Source organism: Barbus barbus (assembly GCF_936440315.1).
Source record: "Barbus barbus genome assembly, chromosome: 14".
Classification (NCBI taxonomy): Eukaryota; Metazoa; Chordata; class Actinopteri; order Cypriniformes; family Cyprinidae; genus Barbus; species Barbus barbus.
The window spans coordinates 10,804,543-10,818,750 of NC_136742.1; the positions used below are offsets into that span (position 1 = coordinate 10,804,543).

Here is a 14,208-nt window from a genome sequence, read left to right on the forward strand (position 1 = left end):
TTTGTATTTTTGATAACTAACATTTATTCTGATATCGTATGTCAAGTAAAGCACAAAAGACTCATCCTAAAACACAAATATGCAACAAATTATACTGTGATCTGATCTGTATTTAAACTACTTGCATTGCATGAGTGATCTGATGATGCGGAACAATATTTCAATATTTTATTCAAATTATTTATATTTATAGTATTTTTTGTACTGTTTTTAATCCACTTTTGTATTATAGTACTTAATATTTATTTAACTCATTTTGTAATGTGGTCACATGGTTGAAGAACATAATTTTTTTTTCCCATTGTGCATTGCGCAGATAGCTGCTTTTTAAAGATGGCGCTGCACGGTAGTCCAGTTAGACCAGTTCTCTGTTATCACCAGTAAACTATGACCTGAAAAAGACAGATCCAAAAGCTATATTATAACACGGAAGACATTCCAATAATATCGGACTAGCCTGTCTTGGCATTAGTGAAGTAGCATGCCTTCTCCTAAAGCGCGGAGCAGCGCGGCGCGCACCGGCAGTGTTCCGTGTGCCGGTGGAAACGGGCGCTACGAGTTCATCTCTCTGAACCGGACTCCCCCGCCGCACCTGCTGCAGAGGCAGGGCTCCGATCCCACCGCGGCCCGGCTCCGAGCCTCCGAGAGCCCCAGCCGGCGACGCGGCTCGGGTTCGTCCACCTCCTCCACCGGCGGGCAGCAGTTACCTGAGGAAGATTGCATGAAACTGAACCCGTCCATCATTGGGATCGCGCTCAGCTCTCTGCTGGCCATCGACCTGTGGCTGTCGAAGCGCCTCGGGGTGTGCGCCTGTGAGGATGCGTCATGGGGCAGCATGCGGCCGCTCATGAAGCTCGTCGAGATCTCCGGACACGGGATCCCGTGGCTGGCCGGTGCCACCTACTGCCTGTACAAAAGCGACAGCGCCGCCGGTCAGGAGGTCATGCTGAACCTGCTCATGGGTAATGCGCTTTAACTGCTGCTTCGTAATGAAATGGTCGGATTCAAAATGAGTTTACGTGTTCGATCTTTCATATGCACCTGACTCCCAAATATGATCGTCTTCATGCAAGGCACCTCATCCTTAAATGTAAAAGGTTATATATTAATATGTGACCCTGGACCTCAAAGCTAGCCATAAGGGTCGATTTTTATGCATCATCTGAAAGCTGAATAAATAAGCTGATGTATGGTTTGTTAGGATAGGACAATATTTGGCGGAGATACAACTAGGCCTAGACTATGGAAATCTGAAATCTGAGGGTGTAAAAAAAAGCAATGCATATTACTAATCAAAAATTAAGTTTTGTTGTATTAACGGTAGGAAATGTACAAAAAAAAAAAAAGTACCCAATACAATGAATTGTTGGCTATTGCTACAAATGCCGGTTTTGTGGTCCAGGGTCACATTTGTAAAATATTTAGTTTTGATTGTTACAGTAGAAATGGTACTGTAGCCTACTGTTCGATGTATTAAGTAAATCAAAATGCATTTTATTTACTTTTAGCAGTTATTTAAACCAATAGTTTTTATTAGTATTTCAATAGTATAGTATTATTATTTAGTATTTTAGTGTTTCAATAGTAGTAATTCAAGTCCATGTTTATTTTTATCAAGTTATTTTGTTTAAATGCATTTTTTACTTAGTAGTTTGTTTGGATTTTTTAATGCATGTTTTATTTTAATAACTGTATTTTAGACAAATCTTTATTAATTTTAGTTATTTTTACACAGACCCCCATACACTCTCTTGCAGCCTGCTGTGAGTGCCTGAAGGGCCCCAAATGAGCACGTTTACATGCACATCAGTAAGCTGATAACTCATAAATATCAGTTTATTAAAATAACCAGTAACCTGACAACGCAAGTAAGCTGCGTTTACACGACTTCTTTAATAAATCAGGTTTTTCCCTGTAGTGACGTCAAAATATAATAATTTGATGCCTATATAATAATTTGATATCTGACTCCGAGTATTCCATACATTTGTCAGTTGAAATGTTAAATTAAGCTTGGAACATGTCAGCGGGAAACTTACAGATCATAGGCTACATTATCCTCTCATGCAGTGATAAATGCAGCATTGTGACTGAACAATCGGTTTAAGAACGTGCATGTAAACGCGCATTTATTTATTTGCAAGACATTTATTTTCAAAATGAAAGAAATAATCAAAGTTGAAACTAAAAGTATCGGTTAGGGTAGATGTAGGGAGGGCTTTAGGGGCTGTTTACACATGGTCACTTGATGCGTTTTTTTCTGATCTGATAGCTATCCGATCGTGAAAAGACCAAGTGTAAATGCCCTCCGAAACGCATTCGAGGCGGATATAAATCAGATCGCTCAAACCACTTCAGGAGGTGGTCTGGGCTGCATTCCTGACGAAACTGGACAAGTGTAAATGCATCTGGTTGTTGAAATCACATGCTAATTTTACTCCTCCCAAAATATTAAAATAATAAACATGTTAGAGCATTTAGGCTACATGGCATGTTAGTCCGATATGACCGCGCTAACGGAAGAAGCATCACCGCGGATGAGTAGCTGAGTATCTCTTCAGCAAGCCGATGCACAAACTGCCAAATAAAATGCAGTGCATATCTGTTGCTTTCATTGACGTGAACTCCGTTAAATTTGCATATAGCGCAGGAATTGAAGAACGGATTTATATCCGTTTTGCGAAGACACATTTATGTGGCCAAGTGTAAATGGAAACGTTTTAACAAATCAGATATATCCGATCAGAGAAAACGCATGAAGTGACCAGGTGTAAACAGGCCCTTATTGTCCCAATAAGGTGGCATCCATTTAATAATTAAAACTATAATTTACACTCAATACGTTATTATTGCGTACTGTTTTATAATGTACTACAATACTGAGGTGCAGATAATTGCCACTATTTGCAATAAGTAGTATAAATAGCAGAAAATCTTGCTATTTTCACTGGGTGTAAATAGAATCCATTGCATCCCTATTTACACTTAGTGCAAATAGCCGCTGCCATTTTTTAAACAGTCCTTTACTGTAAATCTTGTGCATATCATGTGAAAGTTAATGGGTTTACGTGGTCGTGACAGAGGTTAAAAACAGATACAATTTTGCAGAGAAAATATTGGTGAGCAAAAATCATGTGATGTATTGTGAAATCTTGTGGCTATACTTTGTAAAGTGTATTTTAACATTTATTCTTGCTACACTGTCTTACATCATAGACTTGCATTGTAATTGAATAGTGTCTGCATGATATTTTTAATCTTTAAATAATTTATCTGCTAATCTCTTGGGTTTAATTTAAAAAAAAAAAACCAGTGTCAGAATTCACCCCTGAGGTATATCATCTTTTGTAGAAAAAAACATATAAAAAAAAATAAAAAATCAAGTAATTTAAACCTCATACCTTATTATTAATTCTCTGAAACCTTCACAAGAAAAACTTAGACATTTTCATTGGGAACCCAGTGCTAATTTTCTGATTTTCTTTTATTGAACCTGGACCATTTCTTTAAAGCTATGACACTGCTGTCCATGTCTGTCCATCAGCCCTTTTGTTTAGTCAGCTAATATCAATTTTATTGGCTGGCTTCATATTTTGGTTTCTTATATATTTTCTCCACTCTTTTTGGCTCCATTTCAGGCTCATTCTCTTCCATGATGCAAGACGCATATCATAGCCCACTTCATCTCCTCTCACCTTCCTTATGACACATCCCTCATCTTTTTCTTTTATTCAGATGTTTTCAGTGCCTGGTGTTTCTGCAGGTGAATCATGTTTTCATTCAGTTTAGCTCTCCATTATTGATGTGGCTTATTGGCAACCCGTTTAAAATGCAACAGGCTTCTTGTTTGTTGCTGCAGAGAGATCCAGACATATTTATCATGATTCTCTGCGGTATTTCCAGTGATACTCACTCACTAATCCCACTACAGCAGCAGTCATTCCACTGACACCCTGTTGCTTTGACATCCCAGTCATTAATGTTGACATTTTTTAAAACTACTTTGAACTGGATGGCCTATTCAGCTTGTTAAAGAAATCCAGGCTTGGTCTGTTTCCAGAGGTGATTTGTTACAACTTCTTCGCCCAAGTTAACATCTTTTATTAAACATTTAATTCATCCCGGTAATCAATGCCTTGTGTTCAGAGGCAGCTATAATCAATCATGAAGTATTCTGAAAAGACCTTTCCACTCATCACTGTGGAAAATGTCTTCTGTGTGACCAGTTGTAGTTGGCCATGATTGGTGAATTGGTTCCCATCAACAAGACCTACTGCAAGTGGGGCTGTAAACCTATGAAACACAAGTGATACATTTGCTATAAGAATCGGTTTGCATTAAAAGAAAGTGCCAGAAACTTCCACTGCCTGAAATGTTTTTGGTCTCTTTAAAGCCCGCCTTTCTGAAAAGCCCAGTCTGCTCTGGTTGGTCAGCTGTCCCAGAGTGTTGAGTTTGGTCAGCCACTTAGAATGTGTGTTGAAAATGTAATGCTCCTTACCATTATCGGGTTTCTGTTCCCACGGGTTCATGAGCAGCTGTAAACAGGATTATATCTGTGCAAACTGTGGCGTTAGTATTGGAGGTTCATCCAATGCTTTTTGGCCTTGCAGCATCTCCTTAACTTAGCAAAATCGCTTACCCAACTTTGAGGACAGGCCAAAGCAGCTATTAGGTGGGCTTAATGCAAATGTGTGTGACATGGCTACAAACACATTTTCAAACACGTTTTATTAAGGCATTCTATAAAGGCCAATTCACATTGCATGACAGACGGAGACAAACGGCAACAAACGTGTTCGTCAGGTTTCGTCTGTAGCCGTTGATCTACATTTGTTTTTCTGGTTGCAATCTAATGACTCTTGGCTAGGTCTGTATCTGTCTATGCAGTGTGAACTGGCCTTAAAGGGATAGTTCACCCAAAAATGAAAATTACCCCATGATTTACTCACCCTCAAGCCATCCTAGGTGTATATGACTTTCTTCTTTCAGACTAATACAATCTGAGGTATAAAAAATGTCCTGGTTCTTCCAAGCTTTATAGACCTTTTTCCTGAGTAAACAATTAGTGCCGCCATAATGAATTCAAACTTCTGATTGGATGCTCTTCTGTTCCAGTCTCCATAGGAACCCATTTAAATAGTGCCCATCTGTTTTTATTGTAGCTAACATCGGCAGCTTCGTGTCATCTACACACTCATTAAACTTCGAGGAGTGAGGCACTGACAAGTGACGGTCATTGCGACACTGTAAAGTGATGGCGCTATGGAGCCATGTGCTTTAAAACATTTTAATATTTTTAACATTAGATTATCGGCTCGGAATATACGCTAATTTGACTAGAAACACCAGAGACTGCAAAGCATCCTTCCGGTTAAGAGTCAAACGTGACTTCCGCGTTCAGGAAAAACGTCTATAATGGCAGTGAATAGGAGTCGAGATTTTGTAACAAAAGAAAGCGCGTCCATCCATTATAAAAAGCGCTCCACACAGCTCCAGGAGATTAATAAAGGCCTTCTGAAGTGAATCGATGCATTTGTGTAAAAAAAAATCCACATTTAAAATTTTAAAATGTTGTATGCAAATTTGTTGTAAATCATGGGGTAATTACAATTTTTGGGTGAAATATCCCTTTAATATTTAGGTTGGATAAAAGTTCACCTGACTTACGTTTTCATAATTTATTTTTCAGCCTTGGTTCTGGACCTGGTCCTGGTTGGCGTGATGAAAGCTGTAGTACGGCGGCGACGTCCTGCCCATAACCGTATGGACATGTTTGCCACGTTCTCTGTGGATGGCTATTCCTTCCCATCAGGCCATGCCACACGTGCTGCAATGTGCGCCCGCTTTCTGTTGGCCCATCTTGTGCTGGCGGCCCCACTCCGCGTTCTTGTCCTGCTCTGGGCCACTTTTGTTGGTTTTTCTAGAGTTCTCCTTGGACGCCATCACGTGACGGATGTCGTGTTTGGTTTCCTCATGGGCTACTGGCAATATAATTTGGTTGAGTTGCTCTGGTTGTCTCCAGTCATGTTGCAAAGCACGACTGGACAGCTTCAATGAGAAGTTAAGACTGAGGTCCCCATTATTTGAGGATCTAGACACATTTGTTTGGTTCCAGTATGCTGGCAATAATTCCATAATGTCTGTCAAGTAGCTTTATTTTAGTTTATCACGTTATCTTGAATGTAATGTCATATATCTTCTGCCAGTAATATCCAAGGTTTTAGGTTCACATTAGATCATATTGAACAGATAAATGAGTTTAAGCTGGAGAAGTGATAACAGATTTCACTTGTTTTTCCATCACTTGAAGTTATTTCTCTACTTATACTGTCAGTACTGTGATATATTATTCCAGTCTTAAAGGGACAGTTCACCCAAAAATGAAAATTAGCCAAAGATTTACTCACCCTCAAGGCATCCCAGGCAATATCTGACATTCATATTTCAGACGAACACATTCAGAGTTATCCACTGTTCCAATCTGTATAATTGCAGCAAATGGTGCCCCTGTTTTTGAATCTAAAAAAAAAAAAAAAAAAAGAGTATCCTTCCATCATTAAACTACTCCTCACAGCTCCGGGGTTTTAACAAAGGCCTTCTGAAGCGGAATGATGCATTAGTTTAAGAAAAATGGCGATTCTTAAAACTTTATGAACTGTAATGTCCAGCTTCCGGTCTCTCAAGCAGGCGTGTTCATGGCAAGGCGGTCAAGCGTATGACGTAGGCGTAAACAAAAGGTGCAACGTAAGATCTGGAAAGAAGACTGTAGTCTTATGAGAATAAGCTCCGGGGAGAAGCATGTAATTTCGTGAGAACCAAGTTTTGTGTACAGCACACATGTGAACAAGTAAATTGAATCTGTTTTGATTAAAATGGTGCATTCGTGTAAATAACCGGGATGTTTAAATAAGTTTGTGATAGGTGTTTCGTCCTCTGTGCATGCACGTTCGTCACTCTCTCCCTGGATTTTAGGTTACGCCTTTCGTTACGCCTATGTCATATGCTCGACCACCTTGTTGTGAACGCGCCTGTTTGAACGACCGGAAGCTGGACATTACAGTTTATAAAGTTTTAAGAATCTAAATTTTTCTTAAACTAACACATCGTTTTGCTTGTCTTTTATTAACACCCCTGAGCTGTGTGGAGTAGTTTTATGATGGATGGATACTTTTTTTCGGATTCAGAAACAGGGGCACCGTTCACTGCAATTATACAGATTGGAACAGACAGGACAATGTTGAATATAACTCCGAACGTGTTCGTCTGAAAGAGGAATGTCAGACATGTCTAAGATGCCCTGAGGGTGAGTAAATCTTGGACTAATTTTCATTTTTGGGTGAACTATCCCTTTAATGAATCAGCTGCCATCCTGTTCTGCTCTTTTGAGGATTGGTTCTAATCAAAGGAGGATGGATGGGGCGACCTCTGACTTAGTGTTTTTGTTTACAGAATAAAACCTCTACCAAATTGGCATCGGATGATGTCTACAGTGAAACATGGTGATGGACGATGACATCGGGGTGCGGGGTTAGGGGTGTGCCCGAAGCATGAATCCGTATGCAGAAACGCACGGAAAACAAATAACACACTCTACGGAGCCACTAAAGGGACATGGTTAGCCGCTTGCTACAGTAGCAGCCTGTTACATTACAGTACATGAAAGTTCACTTACCACATACACAGAGTAAGGAGAGATGACTGATAGGACAATGGCGAATGATTTGCAGATACTGAGCACCACTGACAAACATCTAATCTTGTAAAATGTATGGTAATGCTGCTCCATAGTATACAGTCGGTGTGATTGTGAATATCGAAAGTGAAAGTAAAATAAGAGCGCACATTCGAAAGTGGTTTCAGTGCCCTGCCTGTATATTAGTAGCGGTTTCCTGATGCCCGTAACTTAATTATAATTACCCAATGATATAATTGCGAGAGAGAGTTTTTTTTTCTTCTTTATCCTCCCATCTCAGAGGTTATTTATTCCCCTTAGGGGTTCCGTAGTATACTTAATTTCCTTTCCGAACACGGAATTGGGATGCTGTGGATTCCAGAAGAGTGGGTGGGGGGAAGGAATCACGATGCCGGCTCAACATCATGATTTCTGTCCGTCTATCGGCTATCGGCACAACCCTAATTGTGATGCTACATTTTTATAACACCTGAAACACTAGGCATCATCTTGAAGATTTTGCTTCCATTTTAATTAAAAATTAAGAGCCAGATCTCTAATTAATATGAAAAGCTCTTCACGAACGAATATTTAATTAAACAAGGGAAGAGGATTTGAAACGGGGTAAATTTCAGTGCAGCTCTAATACCTTTAGGGTATGCGCTGTCCTCAATAGACATTCAGAGGGGAGTAGATCTGTTATCTCTGAAGGGTTGTATAGGGTTTCTCATTACACTGATATCTCTCCTCTGAAAAAGTATTTTGTGTGTGTTTTAAAGCTCTGTTCTGTGTTTGTCTCAAAAGAGTGAAATTGTTATTTTTCTGTGCTTTTATTGTGACCATGTTAACCACTGTTAAATTTTATTGCACTTTTTGACACAGTCTTATTGGTCTATAGAAGTTTGCTGTATTTTGCTATGGTCTTATTCAAATGCTGGTTTTTAATTGGGTTAAAGCCACAGCTGTAATTATAGAGCCATAAATCACATGATATGCTGCAAATTGTTGCCATGTATTGCAAGAGAACCTGTCATAATGACCATTTGGTAGCATTAAGCAGGTGTAAATTGCACCACGTTGGCCATAATTTTGACTAAAGTTCTGCTGAGTTGTCACTCTCAGACTGGACCAAGCAGTACTCTGGTAATAGTACTAATCATGGCACTTTAATATGTCATTGTACTGAGTGATTACCAAATTATGCACCACAGTCTTTACATGGTGCTTAAAGCAATAGTTCAGCCAAAAATGAACATTTGCCGAAAATTTACTCTCTTTCAGGCCATCCAAAATATAGATGAGTTTGTTTCTTCATCAGAACAGATATAGAGAAATTTAGCATTACATCACTTGCTCACCAATGGATCCTCTGCAGTGAATGGGTGCCGTCAGAATGAGAGTCCAAACAGTTAACAAAAACATTACAGTAATCCAAGTAATCCTCACGACTCCAGTCCATCAGTTAACATCTTGTGAAGAGAAAACTGTGTGTTTGTAATAAACATCTACATCTTGGATGGCCTGAGTGTAAGTTTTTAGCAAATTTTCATTTCGAGCTGTGAACTGTTCCTTTCTCGGTCTTGCCATGTACATGTGCAAACAACATGGTGTTATCAAAGCACTGATGCAACCTTTTGTGTTAGTGGAGGAAGATGTTGAAATTTTCAAATAATTATCTCAATTAAGTGAGTAAGAAGGGGGGGGGGTGACTTTCCCATGGACTTTTTAAAGCAATAAGCCCAAGAAGCCATGCTTTACAGTGAATTTATACCAGCTAAGGGGTGTTGTTAAGCACGACACGAAGCGGAGTGCCTAAAACCCCCTTAGCTGTTATAAATTCACGGGGCTTATTGCTTTTATAAAATGGCTATTGCATATATGTAGCAAGGTTTCACAAAATAAAACAAAGCAAATAAAATGTAATGATCTTAATAAAAACATTATTCTTCCACCTAACAATGTAGTTCCTCAGAAACCGTTGTGGTTGCAACTAAGTGGTTACCGAGCAACACACTGACGTAAAAGTGTATGTTTGTAGAGTAACAGCTTCGAACGTGGCTCAACCAATCAGAATCAAAGACCGGAACTATCGGTTTTATAATACAATTTTGAGACTTAGTTGTTGACAATTGAAAATAAATGTCATTCTTCTACTACTTCCTGTTTATAATATGTAACCAGGTTTGGCTATTCCTTTAATTCCACTGAGCACAGTCTTAATGCTACACATGCACTGACATTATAGAGAACTGGCTTCCAACATTGCAGCAACAGTTTGAGGAAAATTAACATTTGTCCTCACAGAAATGTCTAAAATAGCCAAACACATTATTTCTAAGTGTCTTTATGTTTTTGGACATATAGTACATCTTGTTACATTCCAACTGAATAGGAAAAATAAAGATTATATATAGACAATAGAGATTGATAACTCTGTATTTTACAGTGTCTCTCCATATTATGCATTATACTGTTTATGTGATAATAATAGTGTATTTTTTTTTCCATTTCATTTTCATTCCACTTTTTTTGTCTCTTCAGTATCAGGCAGATGTCAAATCTGTCATTTCCGGGGGGGTTTTTTGTGTTTTTTTTTTGTTTTTTTTTTTAATCAGCATGTGTATGTCTGCATGTGTTTTTAATGAGAGTTTCTCACATTCTGTTCAACTTTTCAGGCTGGTTGAACAGTTGAAAGGGACTTTTGAAACACTGTCAAGCTGACTGTCAGCTTTATCCAGTCACAGGTCTTCCTCTTTTAAAGTACTGTGGCATCAAAGATGTTTCGACAAATCCACCCCAAAATCTAGAGATTTTTCTTCTTTCTTTGATATGAAATATTTCTTCTCTGACTGCACATTGGTTTTGGGCGATTTGACTGTTTCAAGAGAGCCATATGCACATTTTTCCTTCGCAATAACTGTGTAGTCATTTGATCATTTGTGCAATATCACAATTGACAGATGGCAACCAATAAATTTTAAATTGCAATAACATTGTGCTGTTTTGGTGATGGTTGTTTGCTAGGGACCATGTGTGTTATTTTTTCTTTAAGAAATAGAGAGGGAAGACATATTTAATTAACGTGTTTTGGGTGTACAGTCATTTTAAAAGGCTTCACCAGCTATTCACAATCTGACATTTGATCGTTGTGTAGTCTGCAGTGAAAAGTGGCAATTTACATTCACCAAAGTCAAATTTGCAAGGGATATTCATAAGCTTATTGTGGTTTTGCTATGACTGTTGATTATATTTATGTAAAATATGCTCTACATCCATCATAATGTGATTGTATTTTCTAAATAAATATGAAGACATCATGGCTTTGAGTCTTTGAATTATTTCTTCTTCGAACATCACATCTTTGACACTGTAAAGCAGGAAACTCTACTTTTTTTTGGTACAAGCTTGAAAAAGTCTCCAAGGAAGGGTCAACAGTTTATATTGAAACAAAACTACACTCAAAAAACAAATGGTGCTATATAGCGCTAAAAGTGGTTCTTGGCTCGTAATCATAGGGGAACCACTTTTGGTGCTATATAGCACCTTAATCACCCCGAAGAACCATACAGGAGCTTAACAGGTTCTGTATATGGTAGCGGTGCTATATAGCCCCTCAGTCATGCCAAAGAACCACTGAAGCACCAAGATTTGGTGCTATAAAGCACCAAATGATTACGAGCCAAAGAACCACTTTTAGTGCTATATAGCACCATTTTTTTTAGAGTGTAGTTTTGTTTCAATATAAACTGTTGACCCTTCCTTGGAGACTTTTTCAAGCTTGTACCAAAATGTTTATTTTCTGCCCTTGTATTTTGGTACATACATCATTTTTTGACAGGTCCCATATCATGTAGCACGTGTGTTCATGGGAAAATGCTTGATAGACTAGACAGTAGAAGTGCATTTCAGGTTTTCACGGCTCTCCGTAACACTTTTGAGTAGCAAACATAATTTTGTGTTAGTGGTGTAAATCATCCTGCAGAATAAATGATTCGGTGATATACAGTAGGCCTAGGTCTGTTCATTTTACATTAATAAGCAGCACATTAAATTATAACATTTGCAATAAGGTTGAATTTGATATCAGTTTCTACATTAGATGTTATCACCTGAGAACCATCTCTGTCATGAACAGAGAACAAGTCTTAAGGTTTGAACAGAGTAAAGTGATTTATTGAAGAATGATTCTTTGACATTTTTGTTGGTATCTGGAATTATATTCCTAAGTACTGTGTTTATTAGACACTTGACATATCAGTCCACACTGTAAGTGGGAAAGCTGAGTATGAGTCTGGTGCATTTGAGTACAGGAGGAAAGGACTGATTACACACAAAAAGATTTTTAGAAGTTGTAAATAAAACTAATTATTGTAGTAGGTTTTACAGAAAAAAAAAAATACTATTTAACTTTTTTCTACTTCCAAATTTCATTTTCACTTCTATGTATTGCCTGCTGTTTCTTTGTAATTGTTTTATTAGAAATTTCTGAGTGAAAATAATGAAAAGTGAAAGTAAAAAACAAAAAGTGTTAATAGTTGCTAGTTCATCTTTGGATATTTGATTTATTGTGTAAGTATCAGCAGCAGACATATCAGAGCATAAGGATGAGGATGTCATGTACTTGTTGATTAATGTTAAAATAGTGCATCATTTAAATTTGCCTTGAGTTAACATGAAAGAACAGTACACCAACAAGGGGAAAAATAGCGGTAGCCAAGCAGTTTTGATAGTTAATCGGTTGTTGTTTTTTATCAACTAGCTTGTCAAGTGTGCATGTTACGACTTTGTAATATGACATAGTTACATATCGTGGCGATGATATAAAGTGTGAATCGATTTAACTTTTTTTAATCGTTTACATAGCTGGGCCCAGTGTTCGAATTGCGTCAAAGCTCTTGGGGGATCTAACCCAACATAGTCTCATGGCATTTACGTACCTGGGTGCACTTTTTAATACCTACATATTACTGCAGTTTCAGTTTCCTAAAGAAACAAACACTAGAGGCAGTAAAACTCGTGACACCTTTTACTCCTTTTCACACAAATTTACAGAGTTTTGATTAATAAAGCGTATTTTTCGCACAATTACGACTTCAAAACAATATTAATATGCTGGGAGATTTGAAAACTGATGGTTTTGAATGTTAGCATCGCACACACTGCTCGAATTGAAGGGGGGCTGGGGGGATCCGGGACCCCCCATAAGGCATTAGGGACCCCCCATAAGAAGTAAAAAATAGACTTAGGGGGGTCCCTCAGACATTTTTACTTGGAGTAAGCCATTTAAAAGAAGAATAGTAGAAAAAAAAATCTCTCTTTGTTATGCAACATTAAATAGTATATAGTTATGCATATTATGATCAAATATATTGTTTATTTTGTATAAATTGTATATTGCGAGACTAACCCCCACCCCCACCAAAAAAAAAAAAAAAGTCTGATGGTGGGGACCCCCCATAAGACTTGATTCAATTCGAGCACTGATCGCACATATCCAGCCTCGTATCTATGGGTTTTCAAGTGTACTACGGTTCGACAAAACAGTTCAAATCTGCATAAAAGGAAGTTGAAATGGCACGGTTGCATCAACAAATACGTTTTTATACCAGTTTTGCATTTGTTAACACGATCAGGTAGGTTTAGGGTTGGGTGGCATATTTCCAATACGATAGAGCATTAACTTTTAGGGACAGATATTTGAATTCTGAACCGCCGCAGTACTACCTGTTGCAACATAATAAAAACACAGCAATAGGTACCTAGTATCTACATCAACATAGAAATGTGCCAGTGTTCACGTATTTAACCTGTGTTTTAGCGCCCCGCAGTGGACATTTCTCTTTGAAACCGCGGCCAAACGTGCAGTAAGGTACGTAACGGTGTCGCACAGAAAGTGCACAGAGGTACGTATTTTTATGAGACCAGGTTGCCCTAACCAGACCCCCCACGCCCCCTTCAAAAATAAAACTTTATAAAATGATTCATTTTTTGATATCTTGATATTGTCTGGGATTTTATCGATAATAATCAAGCAATATGTTGTTGTGTATTGCGCTGCAGGACTGCCATGGACAGCTGACTCCTAAAGTTTTTGATATTCTGACTCGGAATATCAAAAACTTTAGGAGTCAGCTAGTGGTCAGTTCACAGCAGTGACAGAAATTCATCTTTTCCAACAAGTTTAAAGTGATTTTTACCCTTTATGGACATGTTTACCTTTATAAAGCCTTTTTTTTCTAAAAGCACGCATTCTTTTGCTCAAATTCTTTTAATCAATAAAGTCGAATAGAATAATAAAACATTTGGGGCTGTTACCAAACAAATAAAATCATTATCAACAAACTTCATCTTTGCAATGCAGAGGAAACACAGAAGCTGCATTTGAAGAGGCATTTAGATGCATTTACACACCGTTTAATGCAGGACATGCATTTAACCGGCAAATGCATAATGTTTTGATATTTTAATATGAAAACGTTGAATACTGATATTTGACATTTTTAAAAATGAAAAGATACTTTAAAAGTTAAATTAAA

At 38.0% G+C, this 14,208-nt stretch overlaps 1 protein-coding gene across 1 annotated transcript; it reads left to right on the forward strand.

The window, feature by feature from the left end:
* Positions 1–307: 307 nt before the first annotated feature.
* On the forward strand, positions 308–6,521 carry LOC306880256 (polyisoprenoid diphosphate/phosphate phosphohydrolase PLPP6-like). Its single transcript, XM_079433670.1, has 2 exons — positions 308–962; positions 5,690–6,521. The coding sequence occupies exons 1-2, from the start codon at positions 482–484 to the stop codon at positions 6,055–6,057; spliced, it is 849 nt and encodes a 282-aa protein (XP_079289796.1). The 5' UTR covers positions 308–481; the 3' UTR covers positions 6,058–6,521.
* The last annotated feature ends 7,687 nt before the right edge of the window (positions 6,522–14,208 follow it).